At 49.1% G+C, this 24,873-nt stretch overlaps 7 protein-coding genes across 7 annotated transcripts; 3 read left to right on the top strand and 4 right to left on the bottom strand.

Moving 5' to 3' along the window:
* Positions 1-2,798: 2,798 nt before the first annotated feature.
* BCR38DRAFT_301201 (uncharacterized protein) lies at positions 2,799-3,285 on the bottom strand (the record flags this gene model as incomplete). Its single annotated transcript, XM_040854558.1, has 2 exons — positions 2,799-2,883; positions 2,945-3,285. Coding segments are annotated over 2 exons (426 nt in total), but the record flags the coding sequence as incomplete, so codon positions are not given.
* A 2,189-nt stretch (positions 3,286-5,474) lies between these two features.
* BCR38DRAFT_300023 (uncharacterized protein) lies at positions 5,475-6,853 on the top strand (the record flags this gene model as incomplete). Its single annotated transcript, XM_040854542.1, has 5 exons — positions 5,475-5,785; positions 5,838-6,103; positions 6,164-6,247; positions 6,297-6,449; positions 6,600-6,853. Coding segments are annotated over 5 exons (1,068 nt in total), but the record flags the coding sequence as incomplete, so codon positions are not given.
* A 3,248-nt stretch (positions 6,854-10,101) lies between these two features.
* Positions 10,102-10,671, bottom strand: BCR38DRAFT_447960 (uncharacterized protein). Its single transcript, XM_040861189.1, has 2 exons — positions 10,496-10,671; positions 10,102-10,441 (listed from the first exon to the last, which is right to left on the bottom strand). The coding sequence occupies exon 2, from the start codon at positions 10,330-10,332 to the stop codon at positions 10,123-10,125; it is 210 nt and encodes a 69-aa protein (XP_040711117.1). The 5' UTR covers positions 10,333-10,441; positions 10,496-10,671; the 3' UTR covers positions 10,102-10,122.
* BCR38DRAFT_447961 (uncharacterized protein) lies at positions 10,668-11,331 on the bottom strand. Its single transcript, XM_040861190.1, has 3 exons — positions 11,130-11,331; positions 10,813-10,946; positions 10,668-10,744 (listed from the first exon to the last, which is right to left on the bottom strand). Exons 1-3 carry the CDS (start codon positions 11,241-11,243, stop codon positions 10,729-10,731), a joined length of 264 nt encoding a protein of 87 aa, XP_040711118.1. The 5' UTR covers positions 11,244-11,331; the 3' UTR covers positions 10,668-10,728.
* A 2,966-nt stretch (positions 11,332-14,297) lies between these two features.
* Positions 14,298-16,008, top strand: BCR38DRAFT_447987 (salicylate hydroxylase-like protein). Its single transcript, XM_040861191.1, has 2 exons — positions 14,298-15,336; positions 15,386-16,008. Exons 1-2 carry the CDS (start codon positions 14,583-14,585, stop codon positions 15,928-15,930), a joined length of 1,299 nt encoding a protein of 432 aa, XP_040711119.1. The 5' UTR covers positions 14,298-14,582; the 3' UTR covers positions 15,931-16,008.
* Positions 16,009-19,068: 3,060 nt separating this feature from the next.
* BCR38DRAFT_447989 (uncharacterized protein) lies at positions 19,069-20,011 on the bottom strand. The gene has a single exon (XM_040861192.1). It carries the CDS (start codon positions 19,785-19,787, stop codon positions 19,335-19,337), a length of 453 nt encoding a protein of 150 aa, XP_040711120.1. The 5' UTR covers positions 19,788-20,011; the 3' UTR covers positions 19,069-19,334.
* A 1,481-nt stretch (positions 20,012-21,492) lies between these two features.
* BCR38DRAFT_76184 (mannitol-1-phosphate 5-dehydrogenase) lies at positions 21,493-23,383 on the top strand. Its single transcript, XM_040865616.1, has 2 exons — positions 21,493-23,109; positions 23,171-23,383. The coding sequence occupies exon 1, from the start codon at positions 21,871-21,873 to the stop codon at positions 23,038-23,040; it is 1,170 nt and encodes a 389-aa protein (XP_040711121.1). The 5' UTR covers positions 21,493-21,870; the 3' UTR covers positions 23,041-23,109; positions 23,171-23,383.
* The last annotated feature ends 1,490 nt before the right edge of the window (positions 23,384-24,873 follow it).

The following is a 24,873-nucleotide window of genomic DNA, read 5'->3' on the forward strand; positions in this document are numbered from 1 at the left end:
ATTGACCAATTTTCACGTGGTGCGACGGCTGTTATGCATCGGTTAGTTTTACTTGAGGATGAGGTTACTACACTTCGGAAGGCCAATCAAGAGCTAAGCCGTCGTCGAAGGACTAAAATTCGACAGCTACAAGATGGAGGATCTCTTAGTTTACGAGACGCTCAGGACTTACAGTCTTAACGGGATATTGAACAGCAGCTATAGGATGATATACGTGTAAGTCGTCGTCGTACGAGACCGGCCGAACCACGCCGACGGCGCTGTAGGATCTGCGGAGAGCCCGGACATAATGCTCGTACTTGTGATAATGATAAAGATACGTACGAGGAAGAGGATTCCGATTAGTTTGAATTATTATTTTTTAGTTTAGTTAAGTTATTGAAGTTATTCATACGGTGCCAAGAAAAAGTGGCCAACTTGCTTGTGGGGTACGTTATCCTCTTAATTGCGCTCTAGTAATTAAAATCCCCTTTTACCATGATACTGAACAGAACCATGCGAATCGCGCGCTTCTTCGCCCCCGCGCGTTGGGATAGGTGGGTGGCTCTGTGGATACCCCGTGTTGGACGGAGGGACATGTAGTATCCGACTTTACTCCTTCGGGGCTGAGTGTCTTTCTCAGGTTTGGAGACAATAGAAGACTTTGTGTAAAAGGTTCATCGCAAGATGTTGGTGAGGGAAATGTTTTCTCCCTAAAGAGCTTTTGAATTTCGAGTATCTCAGAGGGACATAAGAGGAGGCGCCGCGTATAGTGTTAGAGAGGAAAGTCAGAAAGAAGGCTTCAGGGGAACATCAATCAGAAAAAGTCGTGGTATATAAGGCTGAAGCACATAGGCTGATTATGCACTTTATGCCGTTACGATAAAAATAGCATGTATAGATGTACCTAAAACGAATCAACAACTTATATCATCGACACATATGCGACTAAACTTGGCACTTTCTAGGGTAGAGACTCAGGCTTGATGGTGTAAGCAAACTCCCTGGAACAAATCCACTACCACTCGGTTTGCTCTTGCTACCGTTAAGTGTCCCAAACTTTAATCCTACATGAGCCAACTTCGTTTCCGTTCTATGAATAGTCAAGTCGATCGCGCTTACTACCGTTTAGTGTGTCTGAATTCCTACCCTGTAAACTCTGTTCCAATTCAACAAGGGAGGCTACTCTAAACTACAGACGAAATATCCACTCAGCTTTCGATTAGTCCCGCTTCAGCAGAGTGACCAATCGATCGTTATCGATCATGATTCTTCACCGATACCGATACCGGTACGGTATCGATCAACATCATATTCATCCGATCGGTATCGATCACATATAACCAGTCCGGTCAGATAGAGGTCGGATCGATCAATAGCGGTTGTACGGAGTTGTTTATTTTTAACGGTTTTGCGCCCAATTAGCTAATTCGCGTGAAACCTCACCATCCAATTCAACGTTTGATATCTTGTCAAGCAGATGGAGTGGCAACTCAGCCTGATAAACGCCTGCTAAACTCCATGACCTGATACATTGTGATGCCCCAATAACGTGGCGTTTTAGGCGAGATCTTCGTGCTGGTACCATCTCTCCTACGCTGTTAAACTGGCGTTCTGTTTCTGCTTGCGCTGAAGGTATCGTAAGGAAGTCAACAGCCATATAAGACAGTTTGGTGAAACGTTTTGCGCCAATATCACGCCACCAAGCTACTGGGTCCTTTAAATATTGGTCCACGTTAACCACAGGTTCTGCCAGGTAGAGGTCAAGCTCGTCTTGTTGTGATTCTTCCTGCCTAATCGGCACCGGCTTGGTGTTTCTGCCCTTTCCTTTCCTTCTCTTTGCTCTTGGCTGTGTATCTTGTGTACTTTGCGAATCAAGGACCTCGGAGTCGGCTTCGCTCATATAAAAACGCTTGCGGCGTTGAAGCATCGTAAGGACTGGCTGATTCTCAGCTTCAGCTAAAGGGTTGGTCTCAGGAAGGGGCCTAGACGAGGGTCAGTTAGAGATAAACAGTTATCTAGATATTATACTTACCTATTTTTATAGTCACCCTCCCATCGCTTCCTCAACCTAGCCATATAATGCTCACGCCAACTCAGCTCTTCACTTTTCCTACCTAAAACAACGCCTAGCCGTATTAGGTTAGATAAAACCAGGGTCAACAACAAGGGTCACGATGCCCTCAGAATCCTCCATATAACCGGTCCGGTCAGATCGAACGATCGATACCGGTGGCGCAAACTGCCACCGGTATCGATCTAATGAACAAAATGTGCTACCGATCGATTAGTTACTCTGCGCTTCAGATTTCAACGTCCCCGAGTCATTTTCTTAGGAACATTTGCATGAAAACTCAATCTGGTAAGTCAAGCAAGATGAGCTGATCTTTCATTTAGGAACTTGACTTCTCACTCTAAGCGCCTACATATTTCCCAGCTGTAGCCTTTGCCGTAGCCCCAGTCGGACTCAATACCCTCGAACACCCAGCGGAAGTGAGATCATTGCTCGCCAACGCAGTCGAGTTCAAATTTGAAGATGCCGTAACAGTAGCAGAAGCTGCATTGATAGGAGCTGTAGCTCATACAGCAACACGATTGGCAGCCTTACCGGCAGAAGATGTTGGTTTGAGAGCCGCTGCCGCCCGTTTCCCCGCCCGTTTCCCAGCCCTAGATGCGGCAGGGCCAGCTGACGCAGCGGAAACATTACCTCCCAAATCCGATGTTCGCGGTGGCTGGGGTGAAGCTGGCGGCGGCATAACTCCAGGAGCTGGTCCACCAGCAGGATTCGCGACGTCTTTGGAGGCAGGACTGGCAGCGACCTCAATCTCCAGACATCCGGTTGGTCTCGTGGCCTTCACCATGGGAGAGCCGGCAGCAGCGAAGTACTTGTCAATATTGGGCAGACTGTAGAACCTATTATTAGTGCATCCATATCTACATGCATCAATCCCAGGACATCACTTACACATTAACACACCGATTCTGATTAATAGCATTCACCGAATCCTGCGCCGTGTCCGGGCCGTCGGTGACCATAACCCGGAGCACATTCACCACATCCTGAAAGGTTCCCTGCGTCTCGAGCACACTATTGGCTTCTTGCACCATGGGCATCTGCCCCATGGCAATGTCGAGGATCTTCTTGTGGTTCAGCTCGTCGATCTCGGCGTTGAGAGCGATGGTCGCCCTTCGTGTGAATTCGTGTCCCGTGAACGACGTAGCTGTGTCCATCCATTTGCTTACTTTACTTGTGTCGTTTTGCCACGATATTACCGCGTTGGCGATTTGTTTGTCGCTAACGGCGTTGTCATTTGGAGGGGCTGTGGCATTGCCGCCGCCGTTGTTGTTTTCATTTCCTTTGTTCCCTACAGTGTTGGTCGCTTGTGGAGTCGTTGCTGTGGAAGCGGTGGCCGTACTATTCCTGATAGCAGAGGCGGGAAGGGGTGTTGCTGATGCCTGTGGTCTGGTGCTGGCTGCAGCTGCAGCTGCTGACTCTTTCATTCCCTTTCCTCTGGGAACTCCCAAAGTAAAAAATGGAAGGGACGAGAGAATGAAAATAAAGAGTGCTTGACGATACATTATGGCGCAGATTAGGGTTCTGGTGGTCTGAGATATGCTAGACGACGTACAAATTAACAGTAAACAACGTGCTTCGAAAAGCCAGTTTATTGAGCAGTGTAAAAAATGAAATTGCAATGGAGGAAAAGGAATGGAACTCGCACCATCAAGGCGTCTGGTTTAGTTGAATTTAACTCATGACCTCGTCGAGGACATGCCTGATTTATCACCACCAGTTTTCAACCCCGTTTCCCCATGCACAATTTGAGCGTCTAAAGAGCCAGACATCAACTGTTTGGTGATGACGGTATTATGGCAAAGCCATGAGTCGCATAGTATTCCAAACTGCAGAACTTGATGACCAGGTTTCCTTTACTGGAAAACATGCACAGAGCAATACTGCCAAGACCTAAAGTATATTTTCTAGGAGCGTTTTCACTGGACAGCGACGTGGCAAGGGAGACAAGATGGGAGGGCAGATGAAGGGAATGTTGGGATTATCTAAGAAGTCGGTCAATATGGCAGGGCACTGCATGCCAAACGAGTTCGACTGAAATGTTTCGAGTTTCGGACGACCCGCCTGGGGAAGCGGCAAAGATAAGGCCCTGAGCAAATCTCATGTGATAGGCAGCCAATCGCGTCGCCGCGTATGGTCACAGACCTTGAGTGTATAGGAACGAGCGTGAAACGGGGGTTTGCACAGACATAATCGATGCTGGAGCCTCATCCGAGCGAGTACATGGCTGAAACCAGCATCGTAAAGTTTATTTGATAAACTCAGGTTGCATTGATATTTCTCGATTGATCGCTGAATTATGAATCAATTTGTCTACTGCAGGGGCTTTCTAGTAGCTTCATCTGGTCTCATGTTGGATTTTAATATTGTCTTCGAATTGCGTGGTATAGCCATCATCATTTTATCCCTCTCGTTTATTATACTGCTTTATAGAAGTCTAAAACTTATGAAGGCAGTGAAGTAGAAAAACTACTGTATGTGGAAAAGAAAAAGAAGAAAAAAAGAAAAGCTCTCAGCACCTGGACTCCCTCTAGGTTATGAGCTCTAGAAACCAAGAAAATTTCGACCGGCTTCTACTTTCATAAATAAGGGAAAACCTTTCCTTGCAATATGACTACCACTAGTATAGAGACCAGTTCCTCGTAGCTATTTTCGTACTAGCTATGACCCAGTAGGCAAGTGACGTCTTCATTGACACGTATGCAGGGGCATTAGAGAAACAATGCTGTCAAACGCCCCTTACAAGCCCCATCAGGCCAAACTTTGCTCTCACAATACCAAGTTCAACGCAGCCTTCCCTCCGGCATCCGTGCACTCTCGTTTTTACCTGCAAGAAGCTGCCTCATGCCATATTGCCACAGCCTCGGTCGAACCACTCAAGACTTCTGCCATGACCGGAACCCGGAATAGCCTTGCCCAGGAGTGGGAAAACGAGACGTCTCCGAACCCGGTATCATGCGGCTCACTTTCGAGCTTCGTCTGAGTACATGAGATATCTTGTTCTTTCATATACCACAGCCAGCAAGCCACTTCACCATATGTCAGTCAACCTCCTTGCTATGCTTCGAGCTCTCATTAACAAAGCTTCCCTCTCGAAGCGCGCTGGTTCTATTGATTCGTAGACGTATCAATCCACTTTGTGTTTTCCTTTCCTTTCTGAACATCCTTCTTTCCAGTTAGTTTTGCCCAGGAGGCAGAGCTCTTTCTTTTCGTAATCATAATGGCCGTCACACAATTCTGGCTTCTGCTATGTCTCACCAGCTGGAACTTGGTTGCGGCGCAGGAACAGAATGTCCAGTTCAATCAAGTAGTCAACCTGAATGGTAATGTATGGCCTCCCTCCCCTGGCCCATGACTTGAGAATACATGTCGCGAAACCTCACTGATACCTCTTCGATAGATGGCACTCAACAAATTGACCTTCCCTGATAACTCCAAGATTGAGACATTCTCACAAACGCAACGGCAAATCATCGTCAACCAGAATCCCAACCCCCTATCAGCCAACCATATTGTGGGAACTACAGGCCAGCCTTTTGTTCAGTTGTCACCAAATTCCATGACCATCCAGACCAACAGGGCAACGGATCTCGTAGGCGCTCAGATCGAGATGCCCATTGACCCCAACGTCCTGGCCCAGAATGGTGTTACTGCAGACAACACGTTCGTGGCCATGCTCTCTGACGATAGGCAAGCCTGGATAGTCTTGGATGAAATGAAAAGTGTCAACACGTATGTCCATCCCTCTACTGAGCTACGAACAAATTTCTAATGGAAAATTTAGGACGGATTCCACTGTCCGCATGATCAAATTGAACAATATTGACGGCGAGTTTATGGCCGTGGGCCGACAGACGGTCGAAACAGGCAATGTTCTTGCCCCTTTCGGCCAGGGACAGACGGTCGCTATTTCTGGGTCAGGCATCCAGGAGATCGAGTACACGGATGGTTTCCGCATGTCAATCCGAGCAAGCCAGCCAATGAGCGTCGCCACCGATGTGGTAAATGGTGTCAGTACGTCAATGCTCATGAATGGCGTTCAACCCATCAGTACGTATCAAAGCACGACGAACGATCTTGGGTCCAAAGACTGACGGATGAAAAATCCAGACAATTACCGATACCTCGTGACTACCAGTCTCGCAGGTGTCGTGTCGGATCTTAACTCAATGGTTGCCGTTGTCCAGGTCCCATGTAAGTCACAATATCAGCACATCTAGTGAGCCCATGTTAATAAAACAAGTGAACGCACAGCGTATTATGGACATGGCTGTCCGCATGGGAGTTCAGCCAAATGGCGCCATCACGCTTGGCGTGGCCCAACGAGGCGTCATCTCCAACCCTGGCGGTGCTACGGCGCTCTCACCACCTCAGAAGAGAGCGTCAATGTCATCTGGTGCAACCCCTGGAACGTTGAACGTAACAGACAAAGCGAGCTTCAGCTCTAAGGCGGCCGATTCCAACTCGGCCGGCGATGCCCCAGCTACAGACCAGCCCGCCCCAGCAACTGATCCAAACGCCCCCGCAGGACCGGCACCCGCCCCAGACCCTAATAACCCTCCGGCCGCAGACCCGAATAACCCTCCGGCCGCAGACCAGAATAATCCTCCGGCTGCAGACCCGAATAATCCTCCGGCCGTAGCTCCAAATAATCCTCCGGCCGCAACCCCAGCAAGTCCCCAAGCCGCATCACCAGTAGCCACGCAACTCCTCTTGGCCCCAACCTTTACTCCTTTGGTAAGCAGGCCCCTTCTGGACACCCAAAACAACCGCATCGTCGTACCCGTCTCCCAGATCGACGGCGAGTTTATCTTAACTATGGAGATGCCCGGTAGCGCGGGGACGATTCAAGTTGTTCCTGCTACGGGTGGCAGTGGTGCTCAGGCAGGAAATTCTGGACAGGGCGCAGCAGCAGCACCACCTCCACCTCCACCTCCACCTCCACCTCCACCTGCTGCAGCTATACCGCCAGCCGCGGAACAGCCGGCAGCACCGGGGATCGCGCAGAAGAAAAGGCAAGCGCCGGCTCCGGATCCGGCAGCACCACAGGGAAGTGGCAACGGGATCACGATGACGATGGTGCAGCTCAGCGAGATGTTAAACAAGCAGCAGAATGACGCAGGGGAGGTGCCCGTGTGGAAAATGATGGATGAATTTGTGGCGAGTCGGCTGAGCCAGAAGCCTGTTAAGGGGTTAACGCTGGTTCCGGCGCGGAGGAGCAGGATAATGGCGTGGAGAGCATAAGATTCATTATGAGTATGACGAAGAGCTATTTGATGTAAGGGCTTTGTGGGGGGGGTTTGTGATTGTGTATATCAAGGATTGATAATCTGTACCTTGCTAATCGCGTGGTGCTACTTCCATTCGCTGCTTACGATTTCGGATTCCTCCTATCAAGCAACTCCATTTTTTCCTGGGGAAATTAATGAGACCTATAGAAGAGTATCTAATCCCCCCCCTGGTTTAACTTTACTTTGTGGTCGGTCGAAAAACACGTCGTGTGAAACTTCTGAATACCACCCCGGCTACTACAGGCTGCGTGGATTCACAACTTGGGTGGTTTAAGCCGTATTACAAAACTGGCATCTCTATACTGCTATTTTCCTAACTTCAACTACATTGAATATGGCCCTAGAGGTAACTTCAACCCTATCCACCCTCAGCAACCCCAGAGGCATGATGGCACCAAAAAGTTAGAGTCTGCCGAATAAAGTTCCCTATTGCCCCCCAAGTGACGCATCAGACGCCACTTCTTCTAGTATATGCACCTGTAAATCATTTAATACTACTAAAATCAGCTCAAGAAACCCAACTCAGCCGACTCCAATATGGGCAACATGGCTGCTGATGCGAGTGCATATGGGGTGTGAATTGTTGTGTTGGGAAAGGATGGCCAGGTCAGCTCTTCTGGCCTGGCAGAGCTGTTTTATAGCTCTTATCTATCTTATCTCTAGCTATAGGGCAACCCCCCATGGGGTCACGTATCAGCTGCTCTCGTTGTAATATACAAGAAGCCGACGAGGAAAAGGTACTCTATATGCCGACTGTTCATTACATTGGCCATCCATCTCAAAGGGTTTGTATCCCATTCCTCGCCTTCTCAATGGCATCCTCGGCCGATAATATGTGTTCCTCTATATAGACCATATTAGTTCACCCCTCCGCCGTCTCGTTCTGTCCTTTCAATGCTTCATGTAGAACCGAACGGATCTTGGTGAGTTCTTCGTCCACATCGAGAAACGGTTTTACGTCTCGGTGTCGGAGGTACTGGAGATGTCCTCGCCCATATGGCAAAGAGACTCCGTCGGGTTACGTTGGCTGGGTTTAGGATTAGGAGCGACTTGTAGACTCGTATGCTAGTCTACTTTCTCCCGCATCTCTTTCAGCTGGGCGTAGATCTTGACTATGCGCCGTTGATTTCGTTGCAGTCTTGTCGGGTTTTATGGGCTGCGGCATTGATTGCAATCTCGACTTGTCGCTGATGTTATGCGTGTGATGCGTGCACCTAGGGGAGGATACTATAATGCAGCAGTGCGCAACGTTATAGTATCTAATTGAATGGAATTCACCTAACCAGTGGGTCCCCCTACCTTTTCGTATCAGCGTGAAACACGATAGCTTAGATCAAGGGCTCAGACTGTGTAGCTTCAGTACACTACGGGCTGATCAGCCTGATGCCATGAGTTTAGCATTTGGCAAAGTTTGTATTGTCATTGACGCGATTTTGCCTGTTATTTGAGCCCCTAATGCTTCCCTTTCATGCCTCTTGCCCGAGCGAGGCGTGTCCTTCATGGTCTGATCGCTACTGGACACTATATAGCTTCTAGTCATGATACCATTTCGTCTTTTGGGCTTGCTTTTATTAACGGTTATCATGGTTACCTCGACAGTGCTTCTTTTTACTGGTGTCCCATGATCACTCATATATGCGCTACGTGTTGGTGCGGAAGGAGGCATATGGTGATGCTATATTTCTTGTTTCCAGTTTGGGGTTACGACATGAAGTTGGTTGCTAGCGAGAGCAGCCTAGGCGATACTTGTTGGAATCCAAAGGAAGTAAGACCATTATTCCCGCGTCTGTTGGGCTAGTCCTGGACTTGGGTCCAAGTGTCTTGCAGGCCGCGGTAGGCTTATTACGTCGTCCAGTCCGGACGCTTTAGCCGTGCTGAAAATGCCCGTGGCTGCCCTTGTTCGCGAGACCAGAGATGGAGACAAAATAGCAATCGATGCGAAGGACCCAATTATCAACGCCTGCGAATTTTATTTCTTGAAGCACCGGTCACAGCCTTTCCGGTCATGTCTGCGCTTTGACCTTCCAGCTATCTTTTTGACCTTAGCTAGCGTTGCCACCAGACCAAACTCCAGCTAGCTCTTCACTTGCGCACACAGCTCATTACCGAGGTACCAGAAGCCAGAGAAATTTACAACAGCCAGCAACGGCCTGAAGAATGTTGCGCAAATTCGTCTCGAACAGCGCCTCGGCATCTTATGACAGTGTGACTGTCTCCTTGCTTCTTCGAAGCCCCAACGTATGTACGTTGAAGCAGGCAAGAATGCGTCGCATCAGCGGGGTCTAGCGGGGTATCGTCAGGGAACAAAGACTCATCTAGTCGCAGTTGAGATGATTGTTGAGACATACTTATTGTAAATGGATATTGATATTGTTCAGTCAGGTTGTCAATGAGGATAGTCGCGTTCGTATAAACTTTCCGGCATCAGGCGGCTGCAGGACGGGTGGATATGTATATGAGTATGCAATTACGCGAGTATACTTATGTACTCCAATCGATTGTGCCTCGTTTTCAGAGCTCAGTGCTTTTACGTCTACAAGGTGTACATATTCTTCTCCTGTTTTTGGTTATTGCCATTTCCGGTGTACCTAGCGAATGCTCCCCGCTTATGACCCGTGTCAACATGGATTGCAGTCCAGAATATGAAAATGGGTACCGATTTGGCCCGAATTAGTGGCAATTTCTCACTTTCACCTGGAGAATATATGGATCGAGATGCGGTGAGTTCTGCTTGCTGGAGACGTATGCACCGGTAGCTATGAAGAAAACGTCTGTGTATTACACAATCGGTGTCGTGGATGTGAGCTGGACAATGAGTCCCGCTGCGAGGATGGGAAAGTCGACTAGGTAGAATACATATCGCTCACGCAAAACGCGGGGAGACCTGCTAACCTGAGCCCAGATCTTCCAGTCCTTCAAATAGTAGAAAACAAGCCCGAGTGAAATGTCCTCGTGCTCAATTTTAGTATAGAGACGATCAAGGAGCATTTTCTTCACCTCCGGCGTTAGAATATTTGCGTCTCGTTGAAATGGCAGAGTCAGGGAAAACGATCCAAAGCTGATAGCCAGGATAACAAGACCCTCGACAATGAAGATCCTAGCTTGGCATCAGTAGCGTTCTACCACAATAGGGGGTTATCAGCTAACTCACTATCTCCAAGCTACAGAACCACTTACTCCGTTAGCCAGCTATGACTGCACGAAGCCATGGAAAATATCAGCGAATATAGTGGCACTCATCGTAATCGGCTGACGGCCTAGGGACCCATCGCTCTTGCACTACGCTCCCACGAGGTACGCAGCACCGGCACTGTAGCCAGCTTCCTCCACCCCCCCAGCAGCCGACAATCAACTAGGCATTGGAAATCTCGTACCAGACCACACCTAGTCGCGAGGATTCCTGTAGATGATTAGCATGTGCATGTTCTCACTTCTGCGAACTTGAGCTCTTTGAAAAGCCTGACTCACCCCAGCAAAATATCAAACTTCCTGAACAAGATCGCGGCTGGTATGCCGGCGACTAGGTGTCCGAAATTGAAGACCCAGACCGCACTATTGAATCTCGAGCCGCTCAGGTCGAGTTCTACCTCCATTCCCTGGATCTTAGCATTGCCAATGTCAGCGCGGTCGATGAGATTCACCAGGAATTAGACCATAGTATGGAAAGAATTTTGAAGTCCAGCTTGTGCAGGAATCGTGCCTCGGTAGCACGGTCAAAGACTACTAGATCAAGAAATCCCTTCGAAGACGATGCAGTGTTTTGAATAAAAAGAAAGGTTCCTTACGATTATTGTCTCCGCGTATAGTTGAGGAAGTCGATAAGGCTGATGGAAAATAATGCATTGAGAAACAATGCGGAGACGGGTGAGTATGGAAGTATCGCAAGTGAAGTAGCACATATTGTGACTGTGCAAATGGGACGGATCATGGATCGTACCTTGGTTTAATGATCTTACATGTATAATGGCGGGGTGTGTACATAGTAACTAGTCATTACTTCATGTGTAAGGTGCGATGTAAGCAATATACTGGTGTATCTCAGATCAGCTGGGCGATCCAAAACGGTTACGAAATCTGCATTATTTTGCACCTAACGTCACCCACAGGTCAATGCCCCACATGGGTCTTTGCCCAACTTTTCACGACCTCCCAACCTTTAATCTTAGATAGATCAACAACAACCCGTATTCATCCAAGAAATTAATCAGAACCCTTTTCATTATCTGTTTCTACATCTGCCTGACAAGTTCGCGCATTATGTCCAGTTCCTCCGCAAATGCCACAGCGCCTAGCACCCGTTGCCCTCCCCCTTGTAGGACGACTACTTTCACCCTCTTCCTCACTTTCCAAACCCGTATCACCCCTAATAGCCCGTAGAACTTGTGCATCTTCTATATTAAGTAGCCCACCATACTGGATTTGCTTGTTTTTGGTTCTGCAACGTTTGCTTAGCACATGGTTAGTCTCACGAAGCTCTTCGTTCTCGCGACGCAAGATAACATTCTCTTGCATCATTGCATGCATAGCCTTTGCAATCGAGTCAATTGAATGAAGAATATGCGTCGGAGAGCTGTCTTGATGCCTCTGAACGCTATTATTAATCAACGTTGACTGCGATTCGGCTTCAAGGGTGGTAGTAGGTGTCTTAGAAGTCCAAATAGGGGGTAGGAGTTCTGGGTCGGCAGAGGGTGTACGCGCGACTTCTGCGACATCCAGGGCAGATATAACCCTGTCGGGGTCAAAAGGGACAATTCCAGCTGCTTTGAAACCAGATCTGATGTTTTGTTCAGTAAAAGCAGCGCCAAACCCCTCCAAAAAACCGGCAAGGAAATCCTCCTTCGCAACGTGGGTATGATGCCGTCGCATCAAACCCTCAACAAACACACCGTACGCCCGTTTCAAAACACTAAAAGGCACCAAGTCGAGAGGCTGAGCTTATGGGACGAATGGGCAGGCACAGGAAGGGTAATGATGCCATGGTCCTTGCAGTGTTGTTCGAAATCCATCGAGTGATGGCTTTCGTGACCGTCAAGGATCAGGAGGCGTTTGGCACCCTTCGTACGATCGCGTGTGTGCAGATCGAAGTGAGCTACCCAGCTGAGACCAATATCATTCGTTTTCCATCCGTTGTGGGATAGATCAACGACCCAATTGCCCGGTAATGTGGTGTCGCGATACCACGAAGCGAGGTGAACTTTGGCCGCGAAGATGATGTACGGCGGCACCGCCCAGCCTTGGGAATTGGCCGCCTGAATGACAGTAACCCATTCCCTATTGCGTTGCTGGGCTTGCCTAGGCCTTCCATGTCTTTCGGTACTCGTAACGATCATGCCGGTTGAGATCATGCCCATTAAAAAGCCCGTCTCGTCAAAGTTGTAGATATCCTCCGGCTGGATGCTGTGCTTCGCTATTGTGTCCGCAACACGCTTAAAATAACCGCGATACGCAACAGGATCTTCGCAGAATACCCGCTAGTAATCGATTCGACGATTTAAACGCGTCCGGAGGTCTGGTTGTCGCCGTACGAAGCTCGAGGCCCAGTTCTTGCCGACGGGTGATGTCAGGGTACGGCTAGGCCGAAGGCAATAGTACAGAGTGATGGGGAGTAACGGGCGTCCCTCCTACGTAATACCGGGTGGTCACTGGCGGTCTCAGGTAGGGGTGCCCACGGTGATGCATTGATCTCTGCCCTCTCTATCTTCCTTCGTCTCGACTCCTTACTTATAGCCAGCCGAGGTTCTCTCTTGGATTCTGGATGTTTGCTTCCGTATGTCTGTGTTCCTCCGACTTCGGCCAATATCTTGGACAGCGGCTCCTTATCTGCAACCAAGCGATTCCCTATCCGCTGCAAACGGCTTCAACGGCTCTCATTCGCCACAAGCGGCTCTCTAGCCGCCACAAACGGCTTCCTACCTGGTGGGAGCCGGCCCGCCTCGGATGACACTTGTGGCTCTGACAACTCCTTCCCTATCCTACTTCGAGATGGTCCTTATATAAATAGCTAGGCCGCCGCTTGGACCCGGCATAACAGCAGGGTCGGCGATGCCAAGGATCTTGACTCTCGTCATCCTAAAGCTTCACATAGATTGTAATCATGATTCGGGAGTCTTTTGTCCGAAACACCCCTCCGGCGGCCCGCCGGTGTCCTGCGTTCAGTGTCCTGACACCCACTGGTGCCTATGGCATTCTGTTCTCTGACAGGTGACGCGTCGCGGTTGCGTCGGAGGATATTCGCCATTTCTTCAACGTATCGAAGCCGGGGAGGAAAAGTTCGCGAATCTAGCTCAATTACGCGTCGGGTAATCGTATTCTCTTCGGCTTCGGTCATTTTCCGTTTGGACATGTTAGTAATGTGTAATGGTTGTACGCCTTCGTAACGGCGCTTCAACGTCTTGTGGTCGACTTTGAAGATTTTACCAAGCTTGTTCCAACTTAGGTGAGGATCGCGTCGTTTGGTTTGGATGGCTAATTGAAGATTAGCTTCACTAGATTTGCGTGCCATGTTGTGGAAGGGAAGAATTGTATAAGTAAAGATGGAAAGTCAAGATTTCTTGAAAAGTTGGGCAAAGACCCGTGTGGGGCAATGACCTGTGGGTGACGTTATCGCGGCATCATAAATAGTGGAACGGTCGAAATAAAGGACATTTTGGCTGGAAAGACGGATTGCCAAGACAGTATGCTGCATTTTATGTTACATTGCATAACAAACGAGCGAATTTTATAGTACGTATCTTGTTGGACCTTCAAGGCTACTCTGTCAAGACTGCCAAGTCAAAAGGAGAAAAGTAAAGCCGCAAACCGTACGAAGTATGGGTCAATATGACCTCTACCCATTGAACCACATAAGTCCTGGCTGTGGGGCAGGCATCAGTCATTTCTGACTATATAAGGCCCTTATGGCCGCCCTTTACTTCTCTCTGGACTCTCCAGAGTTCATGACACTTTCAATACAAGACCATTTGCCCACAATCCAATATATCTCTGATGGGCTCAGTACGATGACTGGACTCCACAACTATATATAAATTCTAGCTAAGCAACCCGATATATGGGCGTATTTGCCCTTCCCGTCCAGCTCAATAATGCAACGGTTGCACCTGAATTAGTCATTAGTCATATACTGGATGTGCTCACCCTAGTCGATACATCCCTTCACTCTCACTCACCTATTTCATCACGCTACCTTGACACTCCAGGTCAATCCTGCGTCAGTCTACGGCGTATTTCGTTTCACCGTCATGGTAACCTCACCCAAGCCCTTCAGCATCGCTATTATCGGCGGCGGTATCGGTGGTCTCACCCTCGCCATCGGCCTACTAAAACATAATGTCCCCTTCACAATCTACGAGTCAGCATCTCAGTTCGGGGAAGTTGGTGCGGGGTTAGGAATGAGCCCCAATGGGGTAAGGGCGATGGGCCTTATCGACCACAGGATCAAAGAGGGTTTTCTCCGGTGCAGGACTAACAATCCGCACGCGAAGATGCAGGACGTCCTGTACACGGTCCGAGTGGGTGACTTCAAGAACGCTAATGAAAATGGAATGATATGGCAAAAGGGGGATAGATGCCTCAGGGTGGGAGATGAAATATTTGATGTTCCTGGCCTGCCGGAGCTGAGGGGAGCTTGTCATCGGGCGCATTTCCTGGATGAGCTTGTGAGACTGGTTCCGGACTCTGTTGCACAGTTTAGGAAGAAATTAGTTGACATTACCGAGACTTCAGGGGATGTGGTGCTTCAGTTTGCTGATGGGACAAATGCTCGGCACAGTGCGGTTGTGGGGTGTGATGGTATCAAGTCTCGAACCAGAGAGTTGATTCTGGGACCTGCGTCTAAAGCCACTTTCACTGGAAAATGTGCGTATAGGGGCCTGGTACCCATGGAGAAGGCGATTGAAGTCCTGGGCGAGGACGAGGCGAGGAATAGTCAGTTGTACATGGGATACCATGGACATATCCTCACTTATCCGATACAGCTGGGCAGTACGTTGAACAGTGAGTATAGGTAACACGCTATTTTGTATCTTATTGCTGACCTTTCTAGTTGTGGCATTCTGTAGCCGAGACTCTTGGACAAATCCTAAGTGGGTCCTGCCAGCTTCCCAGGAACAAGTCCTCGCCGATTACTCGACATGGGGCCGGAAGACTATACTCACGGCTCTGGAGAACCCCAACGTCTGGGCGTTGTTCGACCATCCACCAGCTCGAACGTACTGCAGCGGACGCGTCTGTCTCCTCGGCGATGCTGCGCATGCGACCTCTCCACATGAAGGGTCAGGTGCAGGCATGGTGATTGAGGATGCATATATTCTCAGCAGTCTGATTGGGGGTATTGGGGATGCACAGGATCTGGACTACGCGTTCAAAGCGTACGACGAAGTGAGACGGCCTCGGATGCAGAAACTGGTTACGACTAGTAGGGACGCAGGGATGATTTATGATCTTGAGTTGTATGGCGATGACCTAGAAGCGATCGAGCAGAATGTGATACACAGATGTGATTGGATATGGGGTGTAGATCTGTCGGCTGAGATGGAGCGAGCCAAGGGTATTTGTATAGAACTGCGTGGCCATGGTAAGAGCCCTTGAATATCTTGGGCATTGATACTTCCAAATCTCAGCATTGCACAAGCCACGCGTCACATACCAAAGTGGCTAGTGTCAGACACAATGTTTTCTGCATTATTTTCCACTTGAGCAGAGTATGTTGACTTTCTAAAACAAACGCTGTGGTCGACAGGTCCTCGGGCCTATAGGAGTAGTTCGATCAGTCACTTTCGACTTTGAGGCCTAACAAGGAATTGGTAATGTTTGTTGAGTCGATAGTTGTAACGATCCCTGGACCCAAGTTGCATGCTATACCCAGCATCTCTAAAGTGAAGTAGTTCAACACAACACGCGCCTATACACTTTAATACAAATTGAACCAGCACCTCTTCAACGACATTCAAAGCCTCGGGCCCCCTTAAAATATTTTCTCGTCCCTCTTAGTGTCTCGTGGTGTAGGCATACCAAGCTAGGTCCGTTTTTACAGAGATGGCATTGAGCGAACAGAGGGCGTCCCAAGCAGGACGATCTTCTTGGACAATGAAGTTGACAACACCTGCATGAAAACTAGAGTCTTAACAAGGGAATGAAATCAATTGCTACTTGCTTGGCCGCTTGCTTTTCTCTCTCTTTCACTTCCCAAGAGAGTGACTACCTACACAGATCCCTAAATAACCTCGAGAACATGCTTTCATAATTCATCTTAAAACCGAAAGCAACACTCAAAAACCCTTTCCCTAAGTCAGTACAGGGCAGGGTGGTCACTAGAGACAACAGTCACCTTACTACCCCGAAGCCGATTATTGATTTTTCCATGTCACCTAGGAACAGTGAGGGTCAACCTCTTGGATAACTCACTTGTTCTAGGAAGCTGCAGCCTCAAGTACGGAGGGGTACGAGGCAGGCAGGCACGGCTTGAAGTATTTAGGGACCCTCGGCCAACTTTGGATTGGTCTCTCACGCACCTTCGTGGTACTAATACAGCTCCCAATAGTTGGAATCCGATACTTGTTTCATATTTCAGATTCATCAAATGAGGCTAAACGCCCAACACCATCAGTAACTCCAGAGAGAATTCGATTTACAAATTCTCGCCGTTACAACAGACGAAGGATTCCCGCTTAGCTTAGTGGTCCTAAGCTTGGCTGGTACATAAGCCGCTGTAACACAGACTGATTGATGTCTGGGTCGGCGACAAGCATAGTCGTTTCGAATCCGGCGGCGGTTATAGAGACCATACATGCCCACTACGAAAGTGAGGGGAAATAATTTAGTCAAGTTGGGCGTCCTACTAAAGAATCTACAGCCCTACACCGATATTGAACTTAACCTCCTTGTTAAGTTCAGAAAGCTGATAGTGCGAGGGGAAAAACGATGGTTACGGAAGATACGAATTCGCAGTACAGGGTTATACTTGTATGTAAGACTGCGTAGTTTGGCCCGCTTTACCTCAGGTCTTCGCACCTACTGTCTTCATAAGCCATAGGCTTCCACAGGACAGTATTATAAACGAGATTTCAGAAAAAACATACGAAGGGCGGGACAGTCATTCTCACCCGGATTAGTCCAATCCTGTCCACGCCGCTGTGGTGAAAGCCAGCGCGAACCTATTCCGGCCGGCGAGCGGCAGTATGTTTTTTGATACAGTCATCAGAAAACTTGCTAACGCTATGTGGAATACCTCTCGAGAGAAGAATAGCGAAGCGCTTCTGCCACAACATTATCAAAGCAGTGAATAATCTGGGACATGAACTCTGCTTGGCAAATGCTATTGCCTTCTGGGGCATAGCGTAGCGATCGAGATAGCATACTTTTCAGCAATACCTCCTGAGTTGGTGAGCCCTTGGTGATATATGCTACCTTCTCCAAGGCTATCTTACTAATGGAATGTCTCACCGGAATAGAACGCTATTCCACAAAAGTTTCCAAGTCGACAGAAGAAGAGCAGATAAGGAAAGAGGAAGAGACTAGAAACCGGAGATGCTTGGGACTCATGGCGGTGGGCTTCCACACCGTCAAACCGGCTATCAAAAGCCTAGAAGCTCCTCGACGATGCAGAGTAATGGGGTTGACCCATTACCAACACATACCTGCAACAGCGTGACGTCGATCAATCGCAGGAGGAAGTAGTTGCTGATAAGGTCAAAATCGCACATGCAGTGATGCCTCAAATGTGCTTCGGCCTTTGATAACGAGTCATGTATGATAGGAGCAGTGTAGTACCTAAAAGTAGCGTTCCCCGACTCCAGCGATATCCATCGACTCCACGATGCGCCCCGCGCCCCAAAGCTGAGGCCTCCCGCAATCATCCATCAACGCCAAAGCCGCAGGAAGAGAGACTTTGTGATTCTACCCCGAGACATCGATACTCAGAGCATTCAAAAAGTTAGTATCGCTTGAGCAGTAGCCGCTCAGGTCAACTCGGCCCCACTTGGGAGTGGTATAGCCGGAGACTGGCGCCGAAGTCCGCATGAGCCGGTGTCTTGGCAAAGCCATCGGCATCAGCGAGGTTCGAGGTGACACGTTTGGAAGGAGGAAGCGCCTTGGGGTGGTAATAGATGGTCAAGTTCCGAATCTCAGACACCCATTTCGGCTGAATTTGGCTGCCGATTTGGAAGGCGACAAAAGCACAATGCACAATGAATGTACCTCGCGGTTTCTTACTGCCAGTCGAGAGCATATATTGACGTGAACCGGCCCGCGACAGCCGACTACTTTGCAAAGTGGCTCCACCGGAATATCGCCAAAGTAGACGACACTAAGCGGAGGGTTCTTGAGTATCCCGGTAAGCTCAGAGAGCAGTGGGTGGCGTCGCTGCCAAATCTCGCATTCGAATGACCCCTTTGCCCGAGGTTGAGAAGCCCCAGTAAAGCCCGCAAAACACCAGTGGCGAACGTTGCAGGCAGTAACGCCAGACACGTTCACGGCGAGGCATCGTGATGACCGAGGCATTATTCCACACCAGCCTGTCCAATGGTGTCACTAACATGTCGCGTCGTGAGATAGGAGGCCAACCGCATGCGCTTCATTAGCTGGATATGTGGAGCAGCAACAATCATATGCGACCGAGTGGAGGAACCTCGGTGGATGACTGGACCACCAAGTCGGGTGATCGGGTTATTATCATCATCGTGGGCAGAGGCTGGAGTCAATTGCGACTCACGATACTGCTCAGGAAGGCTTACGGCAGCCGGTAAAAACGGTTCCTTGCATCATGGCTCGCGTATATTATTTCGCATTAGATTAGTGATCTGTACGACGGCTGCGTGAAATTCTGTGCAGGTGTTGCAAGCAGAGTGGCAAATCTGCAGTGTCGACATCTTCATAGCAGGGCCATGATCGCTTCACAAATGATTCATGACATAGAGAGAGAAGGCCACATATACGAGTTAATCCTTATCTAGCCTCTCTGGAGCTGATGCAAACCGAGACGGGAGTGGGCGTTGTCACAACGATATATGAACAAGGCCTAGGCCATAGGCGGAGCTGTAAGTACAAGGGGCGACTTGCAAACTGCTCCGTTCCTTGTCCAAACTGTCCAAGCTGTCCAAACCACCAGGTAGAGGGTGAAGCAAATGCCATTGTCGAAACAGCATTCCGACAAGCCTCCTCCCATCAATCCTGTCCTGACCTGACCGCTTCGTCCTCAAGAATGTTTCGTGTTCATGCCAGTATCCAGTCGAGGTCCACCCATGTTTCGATAGAAAGAACTGGAAATCCCCAGTATTCTTGATACGTGGATACCCGAAGAATGAGGGGGTGGGGCTGACGTTCACCGATGATCGATCGCGCAAAACGGAGGAAATTGTAAATTGAGTAATGTACCGTTTCATCTTGGTATCAAGCCATTGCCGTTTCGTCATAACACCTGGACCCTGGAAGCGAGAGAGCCCGATCATACCTCTTTGATTGGATGAGTTTTGCGTAGGGACTTAATAAACCCACAAAGGTCACATCAATTCCCATCGGCTTGGAACATGAGAGTTCACGATCGGATGATACCAAAATGGGACGAGTGACCTATGACGTACTTGTTTGCACATCTCCTGATAGTTGTCGCTCTCTGTGATGTCTAGTAAAACTATTTCAATGAAGACAGGTTGAGATTTCCCAATGGAACCCGACCGACCAAAAACACGCAGGTACGGTTAAGTGTCAAATGTTGCAATAGTCCAATGAATCCTGCTTTTGGCCAAAGGGGTGAGCTGAATGTTGGAATGGCTGACGTCTTCAGAGTGGGATTCCAGCAGGAAGAAAAGTGATGTCATCGGCATGCAATCATGAGGTTCCCGTTGTCCTTTGACGAGGCCCGGTCTGTTACTTTGCGAAACAGTCGGCCAGCACCCTAAAATGGCCAGTTTGGTGCAATGATTGTCAGGCACCGAGCCCGTTGAAGCATCACGGAAAGTTAAAACGCCATGAGAACATGCCCATCTACGAAATGGATCGACCGGGTTTACCGATATGGTGTACTTGGCTCGTCTTCTCAGAAGGCAAGCTTGAATTCCACTTGTGGGCTTCCGCCTTGCCGCCTCATATTGCCCAGGTGACTGCGCCATGAAGTGGAGCTTGACGGTCTCCTGCATTGCCCGACGACGATGGCCTCACCTAATCCTAGTGTCGTATCCTCCCCCAGGCCTTAGCTCATATGTGATGGCGTTGCAGCATCTATTACATGGCTTGCGCAAAGCTCGCAAAGCATAGTGCCAAAAGTCTGCGAGTTGCCCAAACGGACTAACGGACATACAGGGATTGCGAAAAGCTTTGTGGAGGTGGCCAGAGGACGATGCCGTCCCCAGACTTTTTGGGAACAAGGGCCAACGTATCTGGGGTTATATCCACATACAGCCAAGCGACCATTCCCAGAAAAAAAGACACAGACGTAGCTTGTTGGTACGAAAATAGTTGCGAGCAGAAATCGACTTGATATTGGCTTGACCTGAGGCTCTGCATACAGAATCGCGACTGGTAGGCAAGAAAGTCTTTCGCGTGGACTAGACATGCCGCTGATCTTCAGGACTGGGCTACAGATTGGGACGCTCGACATAGCCACCAGTCGATCTCTTTCATAATTATAACAGGACAGCCCTAGCTGGAAGGGTAGATGCAAAAAGTCGGTGTTGATTAATTGCGAGTACTAGACGAGCACATGGAGGGGTGCAGCTGGCGCCAAACTGATCTGTGAATGCAGGGAGAACCGGTCCGTTTCGTGATATCCTATGAGCTGATGGAAAGACGGAAGGAAGACCCACTCTCCCATCCATGTCGCAGCAGGCTGACATCCAATGGCTGAAAAGCCGCAGATGGCAGGAGACAGTACTTGCTGGAGTGAGCAGACATGGTAGATTGTACTGCCGAGGGTGGAAAATAAGCCAAATTCTCACGGACCCAAAACAATGAGTTCAATGGCTTGTAGAAGCTCACGTGGGGTTAACCAACACTGTCGTTGTGTAGCAAGTGGCCAGTAACTTAAGGATAGGAGCAGGAAGGAACGTATTCGGGCAATCGGCCAATGGGGTTGGGCCCCACCTCACTTACATCTCAAGATTTCCGATTGTCACACTGGCGTTTATGGCCGTAATTCGCTGTTGCCTCCAGTTTCAAGTCCGTTTTGATGCCAAGTTGAAAAACAAGCGGGCTGTGTTGAATGACATCCACATCCACTCCTCGCATGGGCACACCTGCCGTTGTATGTTCAACCAACCAACTATCGGCCGTTTCCTGCTCTTGCCCCACCTAACACACTTCGTCAGACCAAGACTCTCGTGGTTTCCTTTCACGGCATTAATATAAAGTAACCCGTTCCCCCGTCTTCTGTACAACAAAAAGTCTTTTTCAACCACAAAACCAACATTTTCTCAATAGACTTTTGGACGTAGACCAGCCTTCATCAAAACGCTCGTCCACTCTTTCACGAATAGTCCCACCAGTCCACCCATTGCCCACGCCTTCCCGGAACCAATCACTACCTACACCGTCAACATGGGCAAGAAGGCTGTTCACTTCGGCTCAGGCAACATTGGCCGTGGTTTCGTCGCCTGCTTCCTCCATGAGTCGGGCTATGAAGTTGTCTTCGCCGATGTCGTTGATGCTCTTGTTGACTCGCTCAATAACACCCCCTCTTACAAGGTCATCGAGGTCGGCGCTGATGGCACGGACACCAAGACTATCACCAACTATCGCGCCCTCAATTCGAGAACGCAAGAGGCCGAGTTGATTGAGGAAATCGCGACCGCCGATGTGGTCACCTGCTCAGTTGGCCCCAACATCTTGAAATTCATTGCCCCTCCCATCGCCAAGGGAATTGACAAGCGATCATCCGACCTGAAGCCCCTTGCCGTCATCGCCTGCGAAAACATGATTGGCGCCACCGACAATCTCGCTGGTTTCATCAAGGATGCCAAGAACACCCCCGTGGATCGCCTTGCCTCGCACGAGGAGAGAGCTGCATATGCCAACTCTGCCATCGATCGCATTGTCCCCGCACAAGATGCCAACGCTGGTCTCAACGTCACTCTTGAGAAGTTCTATGAATGGGTCGTCGACAAGACTCCCTTTGCTGACGAGCCGCCCTCTATCGACGGCATCAAGTGGGTTGACAACTTGCTGCCTTACATCGAGCGCAAGCTCTTCACGGTCAACACCGGGCATGCTACTGCTGCCTACTGGGGTTACCATATGAACAAGAAGACCGTAGACGACGCCCTGCGCGACAAGACCATCAAGGCTCAGGTCAACCAGGCTCTTACGGAGACAAGCAGACTCATTGTCGAGAAGCATGGCATTTCGGCTGAGGAGCAGGAGAAGTACAAGCAGAAGATCATCCTGAGAATCAGCAATCCCCACTTGGCTGACGCCGTTGAGCGAGTTGGTCGTGCGCCCTTGCGCAAACTCGGTCGGAAGGAGCGTTTCATCTCCCCGGCTTTCGAGTTGGCCGAGAAGGGTCAGGATGTTACTGCCTTGTTGGCAGCCGCTGACAAGTGCTTTCGCTTCCAAGACGTAAAGGACGATAACGAGAGTGCTGAGCTTGCTCAGATCATGTCGAACAACGACGCGCATGAGGTTGTGAAGAAGGTCTGTGGTCTACAGGAGTCCGACAAGCTGTTCCCCAAGGTCGTGGAAATTGTCAAGGCCATCCAAGCTGAGAATTGATTCACCGCCAAGTTGTAGTAAGCTGCGGGATCCTTTCGAGGTTTACTTTTTCTTTCCACCAACATGAAGGTACGAAATAACGATAAATGACTGGCATGGAAGCGTCCGGCTCAGTACATGCTCAGCACAGGGAATAGGCAATGGATAAAGGCGTTCAACAGATACCGGAACTCATGAAGGGAGCGAGTGCATCGTAACTGCCGGCTGTCTGCTTGGACCTGGCATTGGCTTGTACATAGATTGACTGAATTTGACTCCACATAGTGGGGTTGGTGAGCCTTGGAAAATTACACATTTTCAAATAAAGTAAATATCATGGCTCAACTTGTGCAGTCTTTGAAAACAATTACATAAAGTTGCGAAATATTGAATGGAGCTGAGGTATAGCAACTTAGTCCCGATTGTACAAAAAGTAGCCTATATCTGTTATGGGCCAGCCCACATCTGTGGCTGTGAAACATAAATCATGGTAAGGTATGAAGACGAGGTCCTGTCAAGCACCTACACCAAACTTGAGTGTTTATGTTATATTGAATAAATTGAGAATATTTCCCGTTTTGTTGGTTCTCCGATGCGCTGAACGACATGCTGCATCGCCATCGACCTGCTTTCCAATTGAGCTTGTAGTGAGTAACCTGGACTGCATCAATGTACTTCACATGCAGAAGATAAAATAGACAATACACCCTAATAGATACTAGGATTAATAAACAAAGGTATGGGAATATGGAAATTTCGGAAACTTTTATTAGTATTGATACTTCTTTACAATGTTGTACCGCTATTTTCAATCTGAATAAAGGGATATATTAAGCATACCATTTGAAAGATCAACAAAAGAAATTACATGTTTACAGTTGCTAGAGTATATATTTTGTATTCCGGACGCGTATGCCCGATGTGTCCCGCTCACTCTCGTCGAATCTATGGGAACACCCTACCAGAACCGACCTCCCAGACTCGCGAGATTTACCATACACTGCCTTTATACTTAAGCAGCTATAGTCGAGATCCTGGCCAGCTACCACATGTCCGTCCCTGTATTTGTTCGCCGACACCATCCACGGCACGGATAGGCTGCAGAGGAATCGCACCGACGTAGTGTCTCTGCGACGCATGACGACTGCCGTCGCCTATAAGCTATCGCTAGTCCCTGACCATGGCACATGATTGGCCACACCTGGCTCGGGTCTCGTTTAACCTTTTCGAGTCGACCAATGTGGAATTTAATATAATATGTAAAGGGTATGCCGATTTGAGAAACATGTACAGGTTACCTTTTTCTGACATCCGGAAGGGGCACCTATTCCATCTGGTACTTCAGTTTCACCCAGCGGACCGTGTGGGTAGCTGCCTTCGTAGCTCAGCAGCCCCAAGAGGGGACTAACCAGCTTCTCGCGACGTACATCTCCATCATTGACCCCTGACCCACCAACCGCCCTGTCCGAAGGAACTTGATACAACATGGCTTCCAATGCGTCCTCACCTGCTGCGACATCATTGTCACCCAGAATGCCTGGCAGAATGGCGCCAGCATGGCACATAATCTACGCCGTCATGCGGGAGTTGTGCCGCCGACTAAGAGTGATGCGCTTCAGGGGCGAACAAGACCAGAACCTGAATTACATTCGGGCTGCATGGCTCTGAAATATCGCACTACCATGGCCGTCTGGCCAAAGAGTTGCCCTGGTATAATCCCAACACTCGGGTCGGTATGAACTTGAGAATCTGATTCGCCTGGGGAAATTGGACCGGACGGATAATTGAAATGTAGAAGATGGGTTCTCACCCCTGTGAGGGGGGAGATGTGGTGGGGATATTACTATGACGGAC

This window comes from Pseudomassariella vexata, assembly GCF_002105095.1.
Source record: "Pseudomassariella vexata strain CBS 129021 chromosome Unknown BCR38scaffold_17, whole genome shotgun sequence".
NCBI classification, from domain to species: Eukaryota; Fungi; Ascomycota; class Sordariomycetes; order Amphisphaeriales; family Pseudomassariaceae; genus Pseudomassariella; species Pseudomassariella vexata.